The sequence below is a fragment of the Panthera pardus genome, unplaced genomic scaffold, assembly GCF_024362965.1.
Source record: "Panthera pardus isolate Hobbes unplaced genomic scaffold, ASM2436296v1 HiC_scaffold_7, whole genome shotgun sequence".
NCBI lineage: Eukaryota > Metazoa > Chordata > Mammalia > Carnivora > Felidae > Panthera > Panthera pardus.
The window spans coordinates 48,809,632-48,833,933 of NW_026527002.1; the positions used below are offsets into that span (position 1 = coordinate 48,809,632).

The 24,302-nt window shown below is 35.7% G+C and overlaps 1 protein-coding gene across 36 annotated transcripts in view; it reads left to right on the forward strand.

The window, feature by feature from the left end:
* RIMS2 (regulating synaptic membrane exocytosis 2) overlaps positions 1–24,302 on the forward strand; it is a 601,231-nt gene that overhangs the window by 130,950 nt on the left and 445,979 nt on the right. For 23 of the 36 annotated variants that reach the window (XM_053896431.1, XM_053896433.1, XM_053896465.1 and 20 more), the window contains one exon: positions 2,590–2,601. The exons of the other annotated variants lie outside the window; for them this stretch is intronic. In XM_053896431.1, coding sequence (XP_053752406.1) covers positions 2,590–2,601 — 12 coding nt within the window. The remainder of the gene's footprint in view (positions 1–2,589; positions 2,602–24,302) is intronic. 36 annotated transcript variants of the gene reach the window in all.

Here is a 24,302-nt window from a genome sequence, read left to right on the forward strand (position 1 = left end):
CAGTATCTCCTAAATCAGCCCACTTCTCTCCATTTCTCTGACTATGACGGTAGTTCATACTGCTCTCATATTTGCTTCTTGCCCCAAATATTTCAACATCTTCCTAATTGTTCTCCCAGCTTCTGGACTTGTCCCCTTCCAACAGCGTGCACTTCGTAGCATAGTTGAAGGCTCAGTAAATAGTAGCTAATAATATTGTGCCTCTCATTTATAAATCATATGATAGGTTTTTTGCTTATTTTTTATTCCTGTTGAAAGATAATAAAGATACGATGGCAGTAATATTTCACATATGTATTATAGCGAAGTTTTTCCTGTGTCTGTTATAGCTAAAATTTAACTTATTTTATCTGTTCAGAGGGATTAACTATTAGCCAATTGATTAGCTATGGCTTCTTCATTTTCTTTCTTTTTTATTTGTGCAATGTGCATTATTTTGTTTAAGTGTTATGCTTCTCAGTTTCAGGCAAATGTTAATATATGTTAATATGTTAATGTGAGGCTTTAGTTCAGACATATCAGTTGTAATCTAGTCATTTTCAAATACTTTTATTCCAGATATGCCAGGCTTGTTTGTGCTTTTGTGCTTTTTGCATTTTGTTGCATAAAATAGTCTCCCTTACTGGTCTTGCTTGACATTCTCTTCTTTATTCTTTAAAGACCTGCTTACATCTCAGAAACTTTTCTCAAAGTCCTGTTATCTCCTCAATCATTGGTGTTTCTATAGTGTTTTGTTGTTTTCTTGCTTTCATAAGTCTCTCTGTTATGCAATGATTTTTCTTCTCTTACTACATTTAGTTCTTTGGGAGGAACTGTCTTACTTAATTTACATCTTAGATGTCTTATTACATCTCAGAAATCTAGTGTAGTGCCTGATACATATATAATGAGTGGTCCGTAAATGATTTTTGTTGGTCTAAATTATTAGCAATAGAAGTCCTGGACTGTGTATAATAGCTTTTATATGATCTTTAGTTTTAACATTTGTAACAGGTGAAACAGTCAAGAATACAGTAATGTAAAGGATGCAGTCCTGTCTCTTCTATGCAATATCCTATGTTTCATAGTTTAGAATATCAGATATAGAACTACATGCCAGGCACTGGATGGAGAGCTTTTCATATTATTTTATTTCAGAAAACCCTATAAAGTAAATATTAATTCCCTGTTTTGCAGACACAGGCTTAACTTAAGAAAATTGTTATTTAAAAATGTTCTGGAATCTGTGTGGTTCAGTTGGTTAAGCGTCTGACTTCGGCTCAGGTCATGATCTTGTGGTTTGTGAGTTCGAGCCCTGCATCAGGCTCTGTGCTGACAGCTCAGAGCCTGAAACCTGCTTCAGATTCTGTGTTTCCCTTTCTGTCTTCCCCTCCCCCACTCACACTCTATCTGTCAAAAAATAAACATTAAAAAATTTTTTTAATGTTATTTTACTTATTTTTTAAAAAATTTAAGTTTATTTATTTACTTTGAGACACAGAGCAAGCATGGGAGGGGCAGAGAGGGAAACAGAGAATCCCAAGCAGACTCTGCACTGTCAGTGCAAAGCTTGATGTGGGGATCGAACTCACAAACCATGAGATCATGAGCTGAGCCAAAACCAAGAGTTGGATGCTTAATGGACTGAGCCACCCAGGCACCCCTTTAAATGTTATTTTAAGAAAAGGTGGGATTTTAAGATAGGTCTGTCTGATTGCAAAGTCCTTGCTCTTAGTCACGACTATTATTGCCACTTATCTTTCAGAGAGCAATGATCCCTCAAAATACATGATTTTACTTTGTAATGTATATAGAATTTTTTAAATTTATATAAGTTCTTACAACATATCAGATCATTATCATTACATTATCACCTTGCCAGTTATCATTTTTTTATGTTTTAGTAAAGAGAAATGCAAAAATTTTTAACTTCAGAATATCTAAGTACGTTCCCCTTGGCCAAATCATGCATCTCATCGTTTTCTTTTCCACATTCATAGTGGGAATCTATGACCCAAAATTGCCAATTGTAATCAATAACATGTTACCTTTAATGGTTTTTCTAATTAATTTTTTTCCTTGTAGTTAATAAAGCTTGGAAAGCTTCTAAATTAATGGGACATAAATAACTTTTGGAAGCAATATGCATAATTCATATAGAATTTTGTCTACTTTTGATAGTATATGATGAAATTAAAGATAAACAGTGATGCTCTGTTTTATTGTCTTTGTACTTAAAAGCTATTTGCCTTAAGATTTTTCAATTTCTCTCTTTGAGTTAATTGAGTGTTTAATTGGGATTTTATTTGTAGAAAGAACATCCCCATTTTTCTGATGTTTGTATTTTTTATTGCTTTTATAGAAATTATTGTGTTTATGTATCTTTATAAATTCAGTATATGGCGTGCTCTTGCTTGAAATATGTGGAAAAAATTTTCCTTTTAAAATGTTTATATTTCACAAAATGCAATTTAGGCTTTCTCAGAATTTTTATTTCACTAACAAACTCTTAAAAACTCTTGCTTGTTTTAAGAATGGAATTAATTATTATTTTTTTTTGTTTTGTCTTTTCTGTCTTTTCTAACTTGCTTTCGTGGATATTCACACCAGGAGGACAAAGTGGTTAGAGTCTTTTTTCTGTCTAATATTATTTTTTTCTTGTTGCTATTATTGCTAGTTTTAATTTTATAGCTGTATTTAATTTGTATGCTTCTAAGTGTTTTGTTACAGCCATTGTGCATGATAATTGCTATACATTAATATATTTTAAGCATGCTATCTGATTTTACTGAAAAACATATTTCATTATATTATAGATGAAACTTTGATTATTTGATTCTTAAAAAAGCTTGCCTCTTTAGCGTTTGTACCTTTTTAAAGGAGATATCCCAGCATTTTTCATTGTGATAAGAATTCCTTTAACCGTCTTATGTTTCTCTAAACTCATTGTATTGGTCAGAGTTTTTAACAGAAGCTTCTGAGTTAGTATAAAGATTTAATCTTTGTAATAATGAGTCTCAATAGCATCAAACATGGATTTTCTGAAGTACATGTTTATACTTGATTTGAGTATTTAATATATTTTTATTTTTCTTAACAATATGTTTTAGAGATTGGTAAAATGTCTATGTTGTATGCTCATGTTGATTATTAGATATAATTGTAATTAAAAAATTCTCAGATATATAGAATTTGACGACAGGTAAGATTTGAATAATCTGCTAATGTCTGCAGAAGTCTGATTTGGGTTTGGATTTGGATCTGCTCTGGAGATGTTGACTTCCTGCAGAGCACAGATAAAAACTTTCCTTTCTGATTCCTTTGATGAGTCAGACTAAAACTTGAGGTCTTTTCAAGTTTTCCAAATTTAAATTAGCATGAAACCTAAAGAGAAATCCTTTGGCTGATCTCTTCTTTTTTGTGGTTGGAGAATTTTTATTCTTTTTAGTTTTCAGTTACTTGGTTGGGATAACGTAGGTGTTGGCAGATATTGATGTGGGTTCAGAATGAATTCTTAAAAAAATTTTTTTTTAATGTTTATTTATTTTTGACAGCAAGAGAGACACACACAGAGACTGAGTGGGAGAGGGGCAGAGAGAGAGGGAGACACAGAATCTGAAACAGGCTCCAGGCTCTGAGCTGTCAGCACAGAGCCTGACACGGGACTTGAACTCACAGACAGCGAGATCATGACCTGAGCTGAAGTCGGATGCTCAACCGACTGAGCCACCCAGGTGCCCCCAGAATGAATTCTTTGAGCAGAAAAGACACTGTGACTCTGTCACTATCCTTTTTTAATTTTTTTTTAAATACCTATAGGAATTCTACTAAACTTTTGAGGCAGTTTTGAGGACTTAGAGTCAATCACTGTAGACATGTCCCAGACTGGGCACCATATTCGATCCAGGGCAAGCTCCCTAGAGAACCCGCCAGTTTTCTACAAGCCAAGTTTATCAGCTGACCCTCAAGGAGTACAATTCAGGCAATTCAATACCTTTAGAATCTCTAGTGCTACTTTTGTGTTCAGAGTTAACACAAGATACATGATGGTTTGATGATTGTCTGTAGTTTTCATAGTGAATTCTGACATCTATCCCAGAAACGAGACATTTGGTGATAACTTAGCTATGGAAATGACAAGATTTCATAATATAACAGATAGACTAACAGTATGTGAATTTTATGTGCATTAGAACATTTCAAATAGAATTCAACAGGGCTTTTTATGGTACTCTTATGAAGCCCTATTTAATGGAACTTCCACTGATGATGAAAATGTTTTATATCTTTAGCATCCAATGCAGTAGACTCTAGTCACATGTAGCTATTGGACATGCAAAATGTGGCTAGTGCAACCGAGGCATTTAAATTTAAATTTTATTTAATTTTAATTAAATTTAAACAGCTATTTATGGCTAGTGGCTAAACAAACTCCAAGCTTGGGGGCGCCTGGGTGGCTTAGTCAGTTAAGTGTCTGACTCTTGATTTCAGCTCAGGTCATGGTCTCATGGTTGTGGGATCGAGCCCTGCTTAAGATTCTTTCTCCCTCTGACCCTCCCCTGCTCATGCTCGCATTCTTTCTCTCTCTCTAAAAAAGAAAGAAAGAGAAAGAAAGAAAGAAAGAAAGAAAGAAAGAAAGAAAGAAAGAGAAAGGAAGAAAGAAAGGAGAAAGAAAGAAGGAGAAAGAGAGAAAGAGAGAGAGAGAAAGAAAGAAAGAAAGAAAGAAAGAAAGAAAGAAAGAAAGACCAAACTTGGATAGTAAACATTAGGTGACTATTCAGCCTCTAAATCAATGCCCTGTACTATAGGAGCAGTATGATGTATATACTAGCAGTAGAGAGAAAAACTGTACAGAATGCAGGAAGGCTACACTTGCCAATGCCAATCTCTTATATAGCCAAGGAAAATAATTGACAAGGGACATCATCCTAAAGGGCAGAACCAGGGAATATGAATGACAACAGTCAAGGGCGAATAGCTGAATCAGGGGCTGCCCAATAGGATAGACAAAGAAATTAAGGTATGTTTATGTAGGGATTGCTGTGTGCTGTGGACAGTTGACCACTGTATATTTCTTGTTCTTCCCATTTTTGAATGAGAATTTATGTTGCCATCACTCTGTTTTTTCTCCATCATTGTGTATTGAGTGTGTTGGGAACAGACAAGTTGTCTTTCAGTGTGTAGGTCAGTGGTTCACAATAATGCACACTAGACCATGATGGAGAGATTTTCTCTACTTCACGGATCCCACACTCAGAGCTAGATTTTGTAACTAGATGAGACTGGGATTTTCTCCCTTGGGGAAGGAGTGAATGTGTTATGTGTTTTATACATACATACATGCATAGGTATGTATATACATACACATACACAGACACATGCACACACACACACACACACACACACACACACACACACAGACTTTTGATTAATTGAAAGAGCACACTGTTCTAGAACCTGTTCAATGGCTATCTTAACAGACATTTTCAACTTCTTTCTCTCTTTCAATCCCCAATGGAAGGACTTGAAAAATATAAAATTTTTTAGTCCTTGCAACTGGGAATGACTGTGGCAGTTCTAGCAAATGAAATGTAAGAAAATTTATGAGGGCTTCTAGAAAGTCATGATAAAAAAAAATAAATAAAGTGTAGTTGGCACTACCTTTTGATGCAAAAGTGTTATCTTGAGCTTTACCAGCCCTTGGTGAAGGTGAGCCAAGAGTATCGGAATCATTAGGCATGCCATCGTTGAGCTGCTGGTTTAATCGTATCAGACACCTTTCTTCAATGTGAGAAAAATATCCGCCCTCAATGAGTTCCTGTCACTAGTAGTCAGATTTTCTGTTGCTTATAGACAAAAACATTCCTAGTGGAAACATTACTGGAGATGTAACGTGCAGCAGGGAAACCCTACAAACATCCCGAGTTTTCTTCAGAAATATCAGACTAGAATAAAGAAATACATGTTGATCATCGCCCAGATACTCATCTATCTGCCTTTGCCTCTGTAATTGTTTGAAGAATTAGGATCACTTAACACCTCAGGTTGCAAACAGTAAATTAATATGAATGTGTTGGTCTGAGAGATTGAATATTTGCTTAAGTATGAATTTATCCTCTTTCACATAGACTCAAAGAAAAAGGATTGATTGTATATATTTTTAATATACTTTGGATGTTTCTTTGAGTTTTGTGTGAAACAAATAAGGAAACTGAATTTCTATGGTAAATTATTTGCCCATAGGTTAGAGCATATCTCTGTTTATCTTGCAATGAATACTGACCTATTCATGTCTAGTGAAAGCATAATGAAATTATAGCTTTGGGAACAAAGTGATGCTCATTTCACTGTCTAGAGATAGTATTATCTGTTTATATAAAGACCACTGTAATGAGGATCTTAAATTATTCCTCTATCTCTTTTTATAATAGTGATTGAATCTCTTAGGATACTAGTATCTCTTGAGACCCTGGAAAATAAAATTTTCACTCATTAGTGATGGACTGTTGACCTTTACTGTAAAAAGTAATGTTACTAATGGTTATTGTTATTGGAATGAAGGGTGTGGACAGATGATACATGACTTGTATTTCTCCCATTTCAGGAACAGGAAGATTATCTGTTGGGTTGCAGCTGTAGCTATGATATTCAGGGCAAAGTGCTTTGTTTTCATTGAAATGTGATGCTTTTTCTGATGGGAGCACATTATTCAGGCTTCCATACCCTATATGTTTATCTAACGTGCTCATTGTAATTCTCATTTGGAGTTGCAATTCAGCAAAAAGGTATTTTTCAAGTTACTGTATATTTGAATGTTCCATTTCATCTGGGCAATAGCTGTGCCAAGTTGCATTCCAGCAAATACTATCTTAACGTGATAAATTAATTTGTTTGCATTTGCATTTCTACTTAAAAATACAAAAGCATGTATACAATATTAATAAAATTGTTCTAGAAATGGGGTATAAGAGCTCTCCTAGGGCCAACTTTTATAATAAAATCACAACTTTCAATACTACTCATACCATCCTACCTCTTAGTACAAGCCTGACAGAGACCAGAATTTGTACATTTTCAGCAAGAGTACTATACAAACATCCAGAGTTTTTTGTTAGTGATATAGAAGTATTTTGAACTATATTGTTTAGCAACATACCATTCAACAAAAATGTGGAAAAAATGCATCTAGAAGACAGGAGGAGGGCGGGGAGATTGGGGAAGTAGGTGATAGAGGATTAAGAGGTTCAGACTTCCACTTACAAAGTAAATAAGTCACAGAGATGAAAAGTACAGCATAGGGAATATAATCAGTGATACCGTAATAACATTGGGTGGTGATAGATGGTAACTATGCTGGTTGTGGTGGGCACTGAGTAATTTATAGAATTGTTAAATCAATGTGTTGTACACCCGAAACTAATATAACACTGTATGCTAATTGTACTTCAGTAAAAAACAAACAAACAAACAAACAAAACAGGAAGTTTTGAGTAAATCAAAAGACAGATAGGGATTGCTGAATATTTGCCTGGATATTTTATATATATTCTAAATTTAGAGGAAAATTTATAATTTTAAAAATCGTGCATCTGAGCAGTTGCATAGTTTTTGTAAATGGGCAAGTGAACTTTGAAAATCTGCTTTAGGTCTCTTATGAAAAGGGATTAAAACTCACACTGTGGAAATTCTGTGACATGACACATGTGTGAAATAAAATATACTAGAGGGAAGTGATAAAGAATATATATGACAAGTGAAAATACTAATAACTAAATGTTGAAGTTTTTAGAGGTTGATGTTACTAATAAGAACTGATTTCAAGTGACTCTTAGCTGGGCTACGATAGAGATCAGAGGAAGTTGGAGAGACCACGATGTATATTTACAGTTGCAGCGTAGCTAACTTCTTGAGAGCAGGGACAGATCATACATTGTGATTATGTATTTTGCTACTTCTTCACCTTTTAGGCAACTTTTACTTTGATCAAATTATTCCACTCAGGTATTCCATTCCATTGAATCTACGATTGAAACGAGACCTGTTTGTTTATCCTCTATGAGATTCCCATAACCATGAAATGCCATAGATGAATGTTTATGAGCTCCTGAAATAGGAGACAGTGTCATTGGCTACATGCAGTGAAGGATTTGAGAGTTGAGAGTTAAAACTGAGAAATTTAGTGGTTGAATAAAGAGGATAAAAACGAATAGTATATGACGACAACTAGATTTTTGCACTGAATGAAGATATTTGTGCGGAAGCCAACGTATGGAAGATAGAGGACATATTTGGGGCAGGAAAGGAAGGCACTGATTGTCGTTATGGGGATACGGAGTTTGAAGAGCTTTTAGGAGACCAAGAAAGAGGTGTTTATTAATAATAACAACAGCTAACTGTATTAAACAATCATTCTGTATGAAGAGCACTGTAATAAACTTTTCAGCGTGTATTATTTCATTCCTCATGACAACTTCTGTTTAACAGTGTGTGGTGGGAGGCCTCATAGGGGCTGAGGTGGGATGCAACATGAAATGATTAAGAACAAAAACTCTATTTTCAGAATGCCCTGGTTTAAAGCCAGGCTCTATCACTTTACTACTTATTATTCTTTGGGCCAGTTACTTCACTACTAGAAGCCTCACTTTCCTCATCTCTAAAATGGAGGTAACATTCTTTTTTTTATTGTTGTAGTAATATTCTTTTTTATGGCTGAGTAATGGTAAATTGAATATATATACCGCATCTTTATCCATTCATCAGTTGATGGACACTTGGGTTGTTTCCACAGTAGATGGTGCTGCTATAAACATCGGGTGCATGATCCCTTTGAATTAGTATTTTTGTATTCTTTGGGTGAATACCCAGTAGTGTGATTGCTGGATCATAGGGTAGTTCTGTTTTTAACTTTTTAAGGAATCTCCCTACTGGTCCCCACAGTGGCTGCACCAGTTTGCATTCCCACCAACAGTGCAAGAGGCTTCCTCTTTCTCCACATCCTTGCCAACACCTGTTGTTTCTTGTGTTGTTGATTTTAGCCATTCCGACAGGTGTGAGATGATATCTCATTGTAGTTTTGATTTGCATTTCCTGGATGGCAAATGATGTTGAGCATCTTTTCATGTATCTGTCAGCCGTCTGCGTGCCTTCTTTGGAAAAATGTCTTCTGTTCATTTTTTAATTGGATTATTTGTTTTTTAGGTGTTGAGTTTGATAAGATCCTTATAGATTTTGGATACTAACCCTTTACTGGATATGTCATTTGCAAATATCTTCTTCCATTCTGTAGGTTGCCTTTTAGTTTTTTTAATTGGTTGCTTCGCTGTGTAGACGTTTTTTATTTTGATGAAGTCCCAACAGGTTATTTTTGCTTTTGTTTCCCTTTCTTCAGGAAACAAATTTAGAAAGATGTTGCTATGGCTGATGTCAAAGGGGATAGTGCCTGTGTTCTCTAGGATTTTTATGGTTTCAGGTCTCACAATTAGGGCTTTCATCCATTTTGAATTTATTTTTGTGTATGGGGCAAGAAAGTGGTCTAGTTTCATTCTTTTGCATGTTGCTGTCCAGTTTCCCCATCACCATTTGTTGAAGAGACTGTTTTTTGTCCATTGCATATTCTTTCTGGTGCTGTTAAAGGTTAATTGACCATATAGCTGTGGCTTCATTTCTGGTTTTTCTATTCTGTTTCATTGATCTATGTGTCTGTTTTTGTGCCAGCACCATACTGTTTTGATCACTACAGCTTTGTAATATAACTTGAAGTCTGGAATTGTGATGCCTCCAGCTTTGCTTTTTTTTTTTTTTTTTTCCTTCTTTTCAAGGTTGTTTGGCTATTCGGGGCAATGACATGGATGGAGCTAGAGAGTATTATGCATAGTGACATAAATAGTCAGAGAAAGACAGGTACTATATGATTTCACTCATATGTGGAATTTAAGAAACCAAACAAGCAAAAGGAGAAAAGAGAGAGGCAAACCAAGAAACAGACACGTACCTGTAGAGAACAAACTGATGGTTGGCAGAGGGAAGGTGGGTGGGGAAATGGGCTAAAGAGATGATGGGGATTAAGGAGTGCACTTGTGATGAGCACTGGGTGATGTATGTAAGTGTTGAATCACTATAGTGTGCACTGAAACTAATATAACACTGTATGCTAACTGGAATTTAGGTGTAAACTTAAATAAAAGAAAAAATGGAGATAATAAATAAGTGTACAAGAACAGTGCCTAACCTATAGGGTTGTTTTATTTGATTACTGATTCCTTCCCCAGGACTCTGAGTATCCTCTTTCCTAAGTGCCAAAAACGAAAGCAAAAGTCACCATCCTGCTTTAAAAATAAACAAAATCATTTATCATATTTTAACATAAAAGATAAAAGAGAACAATATATGGTATTGGTTTGGTGATTGTCCTGCGATAGTCATTGGGTCCAGTGATGATCTAACTGTCCTAGATGTATTCTTCTCCTGTTGAGTCTGCTTCGTCTCTCCAAGGCCTTGGTTTAATTTATCTCACTAGGACAAAACCAGGAGAAGACTTTTTATGGGCCAGTTCTTTCTCGTACGGAGCTGCTTGCGAGTCGTCACCTCTGGGAGAATATGCTCATTTCTTATATTCATGATCCCTTCATTTTCTTCTTCTTTACAGCAGTCTCTGCTCTCAATGCCCCTCCCATGCAAAAGGCCCTTTCAGTTCCCTTAACTCTTCCTCTGGTCCCATCTTGTCCTCTGATTCCTATGTCTCTCCATAGTATAGTTCTTTGTCACTGCTGTGCTGCAGTATATGCAAATGTTTAACTTGTTTTAAAGAACATTATTATGTATTTGGATCAGTAACATAGGAACATGGTACAGAATTCAAAAGATACAAAAGCATATATAGCAAAACTAAGTTTCTTTCCCATCCCTGGCCCTCAGTCTCCCAGTTTCCCAGTCCCCCAAATCTCTTCCCTACAGGCAGCCAGTTAGCATTTTCTTTTATATATTCTGAGATCTATTATATAGACATACAGTTTTTACATAAATATTCTGCACCTTAATTTTATCTCTTACTTCTATATCTTGGAGATGTTTCCATATTGATACATATAGAATTATCACATTTATCTTAACGAATTCATTATCACTTTGTATGGATATGCTACAGTCTATTTAATCAGATTATATGTAATCTTTTACTATTATAAACCTATTTTTTTAACATATGTCACATTTGTAATGTGCATTGCATTGCATATGTGCAAATATTACCGTAGGATAAATTCCTTGAGATGGAATTGCAGAACATTTCAAATTTTGATCAGTATGCCAAATTGCCTGCTCTGAAGGTTGCATTAATTTATATTTCTACTGACAGTAGGCGAGGGTGCTGGTTCTCACATCCTTGATAATACAAGGTGTCCGTCTTTTTTATCTTTACCAAGCTCATTGTTAGTTTATTTTGCATTTTTCTTACTGTGAGTGATATTGACATCTTTTTATATTTAGAAGCCATTTATGTTTCCTTTTCATTCTGCTGTCTGTTCATGCTTTCATCGAAGACGAAAGCTCTGTATTGCGTTTAGGTTCTGAAATCATCAAAAGTACTTTTATTAATGTGTATTCATATTGAAGCAAGATGCTTTGTTAGACACTAGAAGTTTCAGTATGTTTTAAAGTATAGAGCTAGGGAGCAAAAAGGCTAGAAAAGGAAAAAACAAACTTGAAAGGTCCTCTCCTTTTTACGAAATTTTATGATAATTTTGTTGGATTTTCCACATGACCATTCAGAAACAGCTTATGTACAGCAAGTTCACTGCGAAGTGATGCATGTCTTAAATGATAAGCAAGGGCAATTTACATGCTATCACACTGTTGGCCATGCTATGTTTTCAGACTTAACGCATTTATTTTCAAATTGTTGTTTCAAATGTTTCTAAAACTTAGAGCTCATGCAGATATAGTGATGAGATTTATATTTTTAAAGATAAAGACAGGTTCTGTAGTACATCTGAAAGAGCTGTTTACTTCTTTGATACTGTGTCAGAAAACATAGGGAGGATGAAACCCATGATGGAAGTAGGGGATAGGAAATCCCATTTGAATCGACACATTTGGTTTATTTTATGTTTGAGAGGGTGGGCGCAGGCGGGGGAGGGTCAGAGAGAGAGGGAGACAGAGATTCTGAAGCAGGCTCTGTGCCGTCAGCACAAAGCCCAATGTGGGGCTCGGACTCACAAACGGTGAAATCATGACCTGAGCCGAAGTTGGACGCTCAACTGAGCCACCCAGGTGCCCCAACACATTTGGTTTTAAGCTAATGAGTTCAAATGATAAATCTTTGTAACTTATGCAGTGTTACTAAAAGTCCAAATGACCACTTTCCCTTTAATCAAAATTCTGTTCCTTTAGTAAAGGGAGACTTTAGTTCTGATTTCATATTTTTTATCATGTAAGGGCTTACATTTTTCTTATTCTGTACTATTCTTTGCTCATTTGTATTCTTTTTTTTTTTATATGAGTACTCTATATGCTAAAGAATGTAATTCCTTATAATGTATGCTATAAATACCCCAGGTGTTTTTCTTTTTGTTTACTTATATGTAAAAATGTTTAATTGCCTTGTTGTCAAATCTGTCAGTCTTTTTAGCATTGGATTTTATATCATGTGTAGTAAAACCTTTGCTCCAAGATTCCAAAAACAAATTCTCCCATACTCTGTCATGGCCTTTTTTTTTTTTTTTTTTTTTTTTTTTTCTCTTTTAGGCAAGAGAAGGGGGGGTATCCATTTTTTTTTTTTTTTTTTTTTTTAATATTTAGCACTAGCTTATTCAGAAGTTATTTTGGTGTTGGTTATATGGTTTGGATCCAACTTTATTTCCTATTGTTATCCATTTGTCACAGTGCTATTTATTGAATAATCCATTTTTTTTTTTTTTTTTTTTTTTTTAATTTTTTTTTTTTCGACGTTTTTTATTTATTTTTGGGACAGAGAGAGACAGAGCATGAACGGGGGAGGGGCAGAGAGAGAGGGAGACACAGAATCAGAAACAGGCTCCAGGCTCCGAGCCATCAGCCCAGAGCCTGACGCGGGGCTCGAACTCACGGACCGCGAGATCGTGACCTGGCTGAAGTCGGACGCTCAACCGACTGCGCCACCCAGGCGCCCCGAATAATCCATTTTTTACACAGGAATTTGCACAGCCACATTTTCCATACATGCAATTCCCATATGCATTATGGTTCATTTCTGGTGTCTGCACATTGATTTTTAATTCTTGAGCCAGTACCAAGTACTACATAGTTTAGTGGCTGTACCTTTTAAATGTAGTTACTAGTATATTGTACCAGTGGTCAGAGGCATATTGGGGGGTGTCCGTAGGGGTGGGGAAAGGAACATGTTGTCTGTAGAGAACAGTAAAAACAAAACAAAACACACAACTCACTAAAAGTTGGCCTAATTATTATTATCTCCATAGGCAGGCAATTCTAAACCATTTGCTAATAAAATACTCCTCCCCTCTGGGGCAGATTACATCAAATCCCTCCCCCCCGCCCCGTGCAGCTAGTTTCCTTCCATTGCTCTTCTTTCCTTTTCACAGATTTCCTGGTCATTTTCCTTTTTTCACAAAAAATCTGAAGTGTAACTTTCAATAAAATACACAGGACTTAAGTCTAGTTTTACGGTTTTGAAAAATATGTGTTTCCCACGTAACAACTGTCACTCTCATCTCTACTGTCCCCATCATCCTAGGAAGTTCACTTGTGACCTTTCTGTGTTACTTCTTCACCTCCCTTTTCCAAAAGGCAATCACCTGTCTGACTTCTGTTAGTTTTGCCTGTTCTTGAACTTCATACAAGTAGAATCATATGGTGTTCCGGTCTTCCTTCTCTGAATTCAAAGCCTGTGAAATTAATCCATATTGTTGCCATGATGTCAGTAGTTTGTTCCTTTCATTCCTACTACTTTGTTGTGTGAATGTACCACGCTTTGTTTATCCATTGTCCTGTTGCAGGACGTCTGGAAAGTTTCCATTTTTGGGGGGGTGGCTACAAAAAATCAAGATGCTGTAAATATTGTTCCAGGTCTTTTGTGGGCGTATGCTTTTATCTGTCTTTGATAAATACTGAAGAGCAGAGTTGCTGGGACAAAACGTAAGGCATACTACGAACGGTTTTCCAGAGTTCATCACGTGCAATTTTACACCTCCATCAGCAATATATGAAAATTCTGGTTACTCCACAACCTGACCAGCATTTGGTGTGAGTGTGAAGTCGTTTGGTTTTTATTTTTATTTCCCTAACGTCTAATGATGTTAAGCATCGTTAGTGTTTATTGGCCGTTCATATTACTTCTCTTGTGAAATGTCTGCTTGAATCTTTTGCCCACTTTAAAATTGCATCTTTATCTTTTTATTATTGATTTGTAGTCATTCTGTCTATATTCGAGATATAAGAATCAGGTATACGTATGTATTTTCTCACTCTTTGGCTCACCTTTTCATTTCTTACTGGTGTGTTTTGGGGAACAAAAAAATTTAATTTTGGTGAACTCCAATTTATGAGCTTTTTCTTTCATGGCTAGTGCTTTGCGTATTCTAGGGTATCCTTGCCTGCCCCGAGGTTGCAAGGCATTCTCTTGGTTATACTTGCTTGCTTAGTTTTCCTTCTATATGATAGAATCAATTTGTTTAGTCCTAAGTAAATCATATAGATATTTTTTACTTAGTCATTTAATTATGGATCAGTTTGGAAGAATTGTCATCTTTATGATATGAAGTCATCATATTCAAAATTAGAATATGGTTTTTGATTTATTAATTTTCCTTTATATCTCTCAGTAGTATTTATATTAATTTTGCATGCTTCTCAGTAAGTTTATTTTAAAATTATAAATGAATATTTTATTTTTCACTTATTTTTACATAGGAATATATGGTTTTGCCACCTTTCTGAATTATATTACTTCTCAGGGTTTTCCATTGTTTCTCTTGAGTTTCAACAGGATGAAACCATATGACCTGAAAATAATAGTATAATCTATTCTCTTCTTTTTGATTTCTCTTGTTTAATTGCATTAGTCAGAACCCTCAGAACAACGTGAAATAAAAATTTATTCACTTATATAATTAGTCTACATAACTCGTCCTTTTGTTGTATTTTAAAATTTACTCTATAATTGTATGATTACTTTCAAGTTCTTCCTGCCCCCACCACTCCTGTGCAAACATGGTTTCCATTTCTGTTGCAGACTTAACTCAGTTTTGTTCAGAGGTTTCTTGACATACTGACTTCATACTTCATGGTCTTTATATAGGATATAAATATAAAATATAAATATATGTATATATATAATTTTGGATTTGATTTGCTAGTATTTTGTTGAGGATTTCTCCATCTGTGTTCATGAAGGATAATGGTCTATACCTTTTTGTTCTTTGTTCTTTTCTGGTTTCGATTTTAAGGTTATATTGACCTCATAAAATGAATTTTATTCCTTTTCCATTCTTTCTGAAAGTTTGTTTTATTTCTTCTTTAAAGATATGATGGGATTCACCTTTGAGGCCAGGAGACTCTGGAGTCCTCTGTGGGAATTTCTAAAATTATGTGCTCAATTTTTAAAAGATGTATAGAACCATTCAGATGATTTCTTATTGTGTATTTTATTTCAGTAAGTTTTGTTTTTGAGGGAGTTTGTTTTATCTGAGTTTTTGAATTTGTTGCCATAAAGCTGTTCATCATATCCACTTAATGTTGGTATGATCTGTAGAGGTGACCCCTCTTTCATGCTCGATATTGAGAATCTGTGTTTTCTCTTTCTGTGTCTCTATAATCAGTCTTGGTATAGGGGTGAATCAGTTTTTGCATTTTGTCTTTTTGTTTTGCTTTGTTTACATTTTGTTCAGTTTTTTTTCTTCTTATATTCATTCTTCCCTTCTTCTGTTTACTTTGGGTTTATATTTTTTGCTTTGCTAGTATCTTTTTTTTTTTTAATTTTTAATGTTTATTTTATCTTTGAGAGAGAGGGAGTTGGGGAGAGACAGAGCACGAGCAGGGGAAGGGCAGAAAGAGAGGGAGACACAGAATCTGAAGCAGGCTTAGGCTCTGATCTGTTAGCACAGAGCCCGGCGTTGGGGCTTGAACTCATGAATCATGAGATCATGACCTGAGCTGAAGTTGGATGCTTAACCATCTGAACCACCCAGGCGCCTCTCCTTTGCTAGTGTCTTAAAGTAGGAGCATACCTTATTAATTTTATACTGTTCTTCTTTTCTAACACAAGCCTTTGAAACTGTAAATTTCTCATTAAGAACTGCTTTAGCTGCATCACATAAATTTTGATAGGTGTACTTATATTTTATCATCAGGTTAAACCATTTAAAAATCTTCTCTTGGGGCGCCTGGGTGGCTCAGTTGGTTAAGCGGCCTACTTCGGCTCAGGTCATGATCTCGTGGTCCGTGGGTTCGAGCCCCGCATCGGGCTCTGTGCTGACAGCTCAGAGCCTGGAGCCAGTTTCAGATTCTGTGTCTCCCTCTCTCTGACCCTCCCCTGTTCATGCTCTGTCTCTCCCTGTCTCAAAAATAAATAAAACGTTAAAAAAAAATTAAAAAAAATTAAAAAAATTAAAAAAAATAAAAATCTTCCCTTGTTTGAAAACATGTTGCTTTACTTACAAGTGTTTGGATTTTTTTTTTTTTTAAAGATACCTATTCATTTCCAACCTAATGCCATTGCAGTTAGAGAACGTATTGTGTTCTCGAGATGTTATTCCTTTGGAATTTGTTGGGATGCATGTGATTTTTCTTGGTGAATGATCCATGCACACTAGAGAGTGATGTTCAATATATTGTGTCATACATATCTGTTAGATCAGATTGGTTAATGGCATGGTTCAAAACTTGTAAATTCTAACTGGTGTTTTGTGAAATAAGTTACTGAGGTAGAGTTGTTAAAAGTATCTTAACTGTGGATTTATTTACTTTTCTCTTTAATACTTTCCATTTTGCATCATCTTTATTTGAAAGCTGTATTATTGGGTCACTCACATTCAAGATTGTGAATGTGAATATTATGTTTGGATTGACATTTTATTATCACAAAGTGCTTCTCTTTTTATGTGGTAGCACTCAATTTTGATGTCTACTTTTTCTGATATTCAGAAGCACAGCCTTCTGCTAGTGTTTTCATGGTAAATCTTTTGCCATACTTTTACTTTGAACCTGTCTTTGTCTTTATTGAAAGTTTTTTTTTAGTTCAAAAAACTTTCTTTAATGTTTATTTATTTTTGAGAGAGAGAGAGAGAGAGAGAGAGAGAGAGAGAGAGAATCTGAAGCGGGCTCCAGGCTCTGAGCTGTCAGCACAAAACCCGATGTGGGGCTCGAACCCAAGAGCTGTGAGATCATGACCTATGGTCCATGAGATCATGACCTGAGCCACAGTTGGACGCTTAACTTACTGGCCACCCAGGTGTCCCTGCCTTTATTGAAAGTTTTAAAGAGAAAAGCAGACAAATCCACAATCAGAGTTATGAGACTTTAACACCCCTCCCTAATTAACTGATAAAATAAGTACCCAAGTACTCCAAAGTTCTTACGTTTAAAATGAATTTCTTATAAATAACATCTAGTTGGGTCTTGCTTTTTGTATCCTGTCTGGCAATCGCTGCTTTTAATGAGTCTATTAACATTTGATGTAATTATTGATATGTTTAAGTCTACTATCTCTGGTATTTTTTTTTTTTTTTTTTCTATTTGTCCTCTCCAGTCTTTGTTCTTGTTTCATTTTTCTTGACTCCTTTGGGGAGAATTAAGTGATTTTTTTCATAGTTTGTTTCATTTCCTTTATTCATTTTTTAGTCGTGTCTGTTTCTGGTGTTTTTTCATAGAAAGCCCAAAAGATTATGGTATACATCTTTAACCTATCACAATCTACTTTGAAAATATTCATGTACTTCATGAATAACGTAAGTTTACTTACCTCCTGCCTTTTGTGCTCTACATACTTTATCTATATATGCTAAAACACCCACATTACATTGTTACTAAAAATAGCTATAAGTAGACAACGGTTTTTAAAAGTAGATTTGTATATGTCTGTGTATGTATATATAAATAAGTTTAAACAACACTCTTTTACTAACATTTATTCTTTTGCTGTTCTTTATTCCTTCTTGTAGAAGCATACCTTTTTCCTTCAGCCCAAATCTTGTAACACTTCCTGTAACACAAGTGTGCTGGGGATGAACAATGTCAGCTTTTGTGTGTCTGAAAGTGGCCTCATTTCATCCATATTTTTGAAGCATATGTTTGCGGGATTTAGAATTTGGGCTAATTGGGTTTGTGGGTTCCTGGATCATGCTGTAAATTACATACCTGTGTGAAGTGCAGGACAGGGTTTTGAATTCTCAGGGGAAACTTCTTTGCTTGTCTAGAGCAGAAGTACTTCCTGTGCTTCCCCTGTCAGTAGATGAAACTTTTCTGGTTTACCCTTCTATTGAAGGCATAGATTCTCAGTACCCTGTCTCGTGCATCATTGTGGATTTAACACCTCAGCCTGTGTAGACCCTAGGCTCGCTCTATCTATCTATCTATCTATCTATCTATCTATCTATCTATCTATCTTTGTGCTGTTCCTGAATAGGCGTTAAAATCTTAAACTACACAGTGCCAATCTTTGAACATTACCACTCTTGTTTGTAACTCCTTTTTCCTTTTTGACCCCTCAGCTTCTTCTTCCTTGTGTCCTCAGCTTTGCATTTAAACTAACTTGTTATTTTTTATACTTTATTATCTAGGTAGAATAATTTTCAGGCTATTTTGATGTGGCATCATACGGGTTTTAATAGGAATTTTGACTTGAGTTCCTTGAGATAACATGTGATGATTAGAATATTTTAGAATTTTAGTATCTATTGTAGTCAGGACGGAATTCTACAAAACAGTGAATAATATGGTTTTTTTTTTTTGTTTTTTTTTTTTTACATCAAAGACTTGTTACTCATAAAGTCACATTGTGAAAAAGAGAGCAGTCCAACAGCAAATAGCTTGTTCCATTTTGCCACTAGGATGAGTAGACTTGACCAGTTTAGTAGCTTGAAATTATGCTTGTTGTGAGTGTAGTCTTTTATAAGAAATGACTTACCCAAGTTTTTCTAACAACATGAGGAGACATAAAACTGTATTCTGGCATTGAAGAGAATGTAGCTTTGATTTTTTTTTTTTTTTTTTTTTTTTTTTTTTTTTTTTAAAAGGCCTTACCAGGGACTCATTTTCACCAATCGTGAGCAGTTATACATTGGCTAGAATGGACCTGACAAACGTATTTCTCTTTGGAGTTATTTAAGATTTGGCTCAATTTTGGTTCCTAACTGATTTTAATCTGAGAATTGGCTTTGATATGGAATCAACATTTTGGTATTTTGGGGGGAAGATTTAGGAGGATCCTTGAAGCATAACTTAATGGCCTCAAATCCAGTTTTGTTACTAAAAATGACTCCTCTTTTATGAAGGTTTTTTTCTTTTTTTTTCTTTCCTTCATTGCATACTAGGGGCAGTATTTAGCTAGAACAGAATCCTATAGACCTTTCTGAGCAGGAGTGTACAATGAATTATTAGGCTCGTATTCCTCAGATCAACCCTGCATTTCACCTAAAGGTCAACTGAATGTAAACCAAATTCTAAGGACTAGAGGTAGAGCCTGGGAAATCCCAGTGGCTTTAAATCATCTGCATGCTTACTAATGTCAGTGCATCTGGGCTGCTGTAACAAAATACCACAGACTAGGTGGCTTAAGGACAAAAGAAATTTATTTCCTACACTTTGGAGTCTGGGAGGTCCAAGATCAAGGCGCTGGTAGATTGGGTATCCGGTAAGGACTCACTTTCTGTTTCATAGATGGTATCTTCTTGCTGTGTCCTCACGTGGTGGAAGGGGTGAGGGATCCCTTCTATAAGGCCATTAATCCTATTGACAGGGGCTCCATCCTTATGACTTAATCACCTCCTAGGGGCTTCACCTCCTAATATCATCACCTTGGGGGTTAGGATTCAACCTGTGAATACCGGGGAGACAGATATTTAGTACATAGCAACTAATGTTTTCTAAATATATGTTCTAGTCCTGACCTGTACTCTAGAGTTATATATCCATCCTTCTACTTGACATCTCTCCTTGTACATATAATAGGTATCTCAAAATTAACATTCATCACCCCAAAGAACATCTTTGAGTACTCTGTTCCTTGAGCCAGAAACCTAGACATAATCCTTTGTTCTTCCCCTTTCCTTCTAAGCAATTTTAATTTATCACTAAATCCTGGTGGCTTCTATCTCTAAAACATATCTTTCCGTTTCTATTGCTATCATTTTACTCTAAGCCGTGATTATCTCTCATTTGAACTCCTGCAATAACTTCCTAATTGGTCTCTCTGCTTGCTTTCTCCAACCCAGTCTCCATCCATCTGCTAGGGTGATGTTTTTCAGGATGAGATCAGATTATGTCGTTTCTCTGCTTAAATCTCTTAAGAGCTTTCTCACACCATTTCTTACTGGGGCATACAGGGAAGACGATATATACATTCTGGCTTCTGACTATCTCTTTAACATCATCCCACACCATTCTCCCCCTCATTGCTTTTTTTCCCCAGGCGTTTCTGTCCCTGAAGCTACTGAGCCCTTTCCTACCTATGGACATTTACATATGTTGCTTCCTCTACCTGGAATGCATTTCATCACCTTGTCATGTGCACAGCTCATTCTCATCTTTGGTATCAGTTCACGTGTCATCACTTCAGGGAAGCCTTCTCTGACTACCCTCCGTAGGGTGTTACTCCCTTTCAACACCACTTACTCTCTATCATATTGCCCTTAATTTTCTCCAAAGCATACATGTATAGTTTTCGTATATATATGAATGTATATACATATATTCATATATATATGAAATATATATATAACATAAATATATATATATTTTCTTATTATCTATCTCCCCCACTGGACTGTGAGTCCCACAGAAAAGAGCTTGTCTGTCTTCTTTATCATTGTATCCCTAGTAAGTAGCATAGCACTTGGTGTATTGTAGTAGGTTTCAAAACTATTTGTGAATATATGAATAATGAAGTGATTGAATGAAATAGATATTTCCTGACATCACTAGTTTTCCCCTTGTCCTCAACCGAAAAAGAGCAGGTGAAAAATTTAAAAAGTCGTAAAATGAGATGCTTATTTTATTATTTTTAAGAAATAAAAGCATCATAAAACCAAAATTGAAATGGAATCAATCACTTTGATTTAAATTTCAATATTATTTAAAATTACATTGTGTCAGGCATATCACTTGAGCTTAGCCATGTGATATCAATTTATTAATATCTTTCTCTATTAATACAAGTTTTCCAGTATTTGGTCCTGACATTTGGTATTAAGAGAGCTTAGAAAATAAAAGTGAACAATTCAATTAGTTCAGCTGATTGTGACAATCATCTCTTGATCAGTACTTCCCACTCAGAGGGGATTCTGAGTGATTTTTTTCTTTTAATCTGTGTCTCAGGGACCAGTTTTCTCTGGGAACAAAATATAATACCTTCCTTTTTAAATATTTATTTGTTTGCCTATTTATTATTAAATTTTAGCTCCAGTATACGAAAGGTATAGTGTTCTATTAGTTTCGGGTGTACAATACAGTGATTCAGCACTTATATACCTTCCTCAGCGTTCATCATGAGAAGTGTACTCTTAATCCCCTTCACCCATTTCACCCATTCCCCCATCCACTTCCCATCAGCTTGTGCTCTGTCGTTAAGATTCCTGTTCTGTTTGTCTCTTTTTTCCTTTGTTTTGCTCCTTAGATTGTATATATGAGTGAAATCATCTGGTATTTGTCTTTCTCTGACTTATTTCACTTAGCGTCGTACCCTCTAAATCCATCTATATTGTGGCAAATAGCAAGATTTCATTATTTGTTATGGCCGAGGAATATTCCAATGTGTGCATATACTACTGGATAACTTCTGTATCCATTCATCTATCCATGGACACTTGGGTTGCTTCCATGTTTTGGCTATCGTAAATAATGCTGCTATAAACATAGGGGTGCATATCTTTTTGAATCAGTGTTTTTGTATTTTCTATTCTTCAAATAGTTCCAGTAATGGAACTATTGGATCATATGGTAATTCTGTTTTTAATTTTTTGAGGAATCGCCATAGCTGTGTTTTTCACAACAGCTGCACCAGTTCATGTTCCGATCAACAGTACCTGAGGATTACTTCTCCACCTCCTTGCCAACATCTGTTGTTTCTGGTGTTGTTGATTTTAGCCATTCTGACAGGTGTGAGGTGATATCTTATTGTGGTTTTGTTTTGCATTTCCCTGATGATGAGTGATGTTGAGCATATTTTCATGTGTCCGTTGGCCATCTGTATGTCTTTGGAGAAATATATGTTCATGTCTTCTGCCCTTTTTTAAATTGGATTGTGTGTGTGTGTGTGTGTGTGTGTGTGTGTGTGTGTTGAGTTGTGTAAGTGCTTTATATATTTTGGATACTAACCCTTTTTTGGATATGTCATTTGTGAATATGTTCTCCAATTCAGCAGGTTGTCTTTTAGTTTTGTTGATTGTTTCCTAATATAGTACCTTCCTTAAATCTAATAGAGTACTTACTGGCTCAAAGTCTATTTCTTTATAACCCAGACTGGGTCTTTAAGTGCCATAATAATGTATCTTGTGGTTTGTTCCACTTTTGAGGGTCATTTTTATTCTATTGGATGGTGGAACTAGATTAAAATGGGCATGGTGAGAATGCTTTGGTCTGGAGCCCTCCTAGTAGATACAGGTAAATATAACCTGTAATGGGAATTCAGATTCAGTGCTTCATTATAACAAACTCTGGATCCACACTATCTGAGAGCCCACCAGAGTATAATCAGCCTGGGTGCTGACCAAATTGAATCCCTAAGAATAGCTCTGCATTAGCTCTAGCCATCCACAGAGTAACTAACATGGGCTTTCAGTGAATGGGTAGTGGTTTTTCAGGGACTTGTGTCTGCTAGGCAGGATATGCATTGGTAGTTAGCCTAACTTTTTGTCCAGAATTTCTTCTTAGGTATTTATCGTAAGAGAATTCGCTGAGTTGTTTGTGTGCCTTTTAAAAATACCAGGACATCATACTTTTTGGAATTGAGGGTACACTTATTTAGTTGTAGATGACACCGAATGAGGCTAGTGCTAACCTAATAACATAGTATTAGAATTTATTGTGATGGTGAAAAAGCAGGGAAATGGCCAATTAAAGGTAAGATCACATTCACTAGAAATACACTGAAAATAACCCATACTGGAGCCAGACAGAGTCTTTGAAAATTCAACAACCATTGACTTGGTTAAATATATTTAGTCTGGGGAGAAGACAAGGTAAAGAAGAAGCTAATTATTCCTATTGAAATGTAGTTATCAGGGCATATAATCATTGGTATTTTTGTCTGTTCTGTTCCTCTTAACATTTTTTTTCAATTCTGGTAAAATACACAAACATAAAATGTACCTTTGTAACAATTCTTAAGTTCAGTGGTATTAGATGCATTCACATTACTATGCAACCATCACCATTATCTATCTTTGGAATTCTTTCCATCTTATAAAATTGAAGCTCTGTACCCATTTACCATTAACTACTCTGTTCCTCTCCCTTCCCTAGCTCCTGGCAACCACCTTTCTACTTTCCATCTCTATGATTTTGACTATTCTTTAAAAAAAATTTTTTTTTAATGTTTATTTATTTTTGAGACAGAGAGAGACAGAGCATGAACGGGGAAGGGTCAGAGAGAGAGGGAGACACAGAATCTGAAGCAGGCTCCAGGCTCTGAGCTGTCAGCACAGAGCCCGACACGGGGCTCGAACTCAACAGACCGTGAGACCATGACCTGAGCCGAAGTCAGAAGCTCAACCGACTGAGCCACCCAGGCGCCCCTGATTTTGACTATTCTTAAGTAACCCACATAAGTGGAATTATACAGCATTTGTCTTTCCGTGTCCGGCTTATTTCATTCAGCATCATGTCCTCTAGGTTCATTCATGTTGTAGCAAATGTCGGTATTTCCTTACTTTCTAAGGCCGAATGATATTCCTTGGTATTTATGCATCACGTTTTGCTTATCTCTTCTTTGATGGATGCCTGTGTTGCTCCCATGTTTTAGCTCTTATGAGTGCCGCTGCTAGGGACATGAATGTACAAGGACCTCCTCAAGGCCCTGCTTTCAGTTCTTTGGGTATATACCTAGAAGAGGAGTTGCTGGATCATATGATAATTCTATTTTTAATTTTTTGAGGAACTGATGCTCTGTTTTCCAC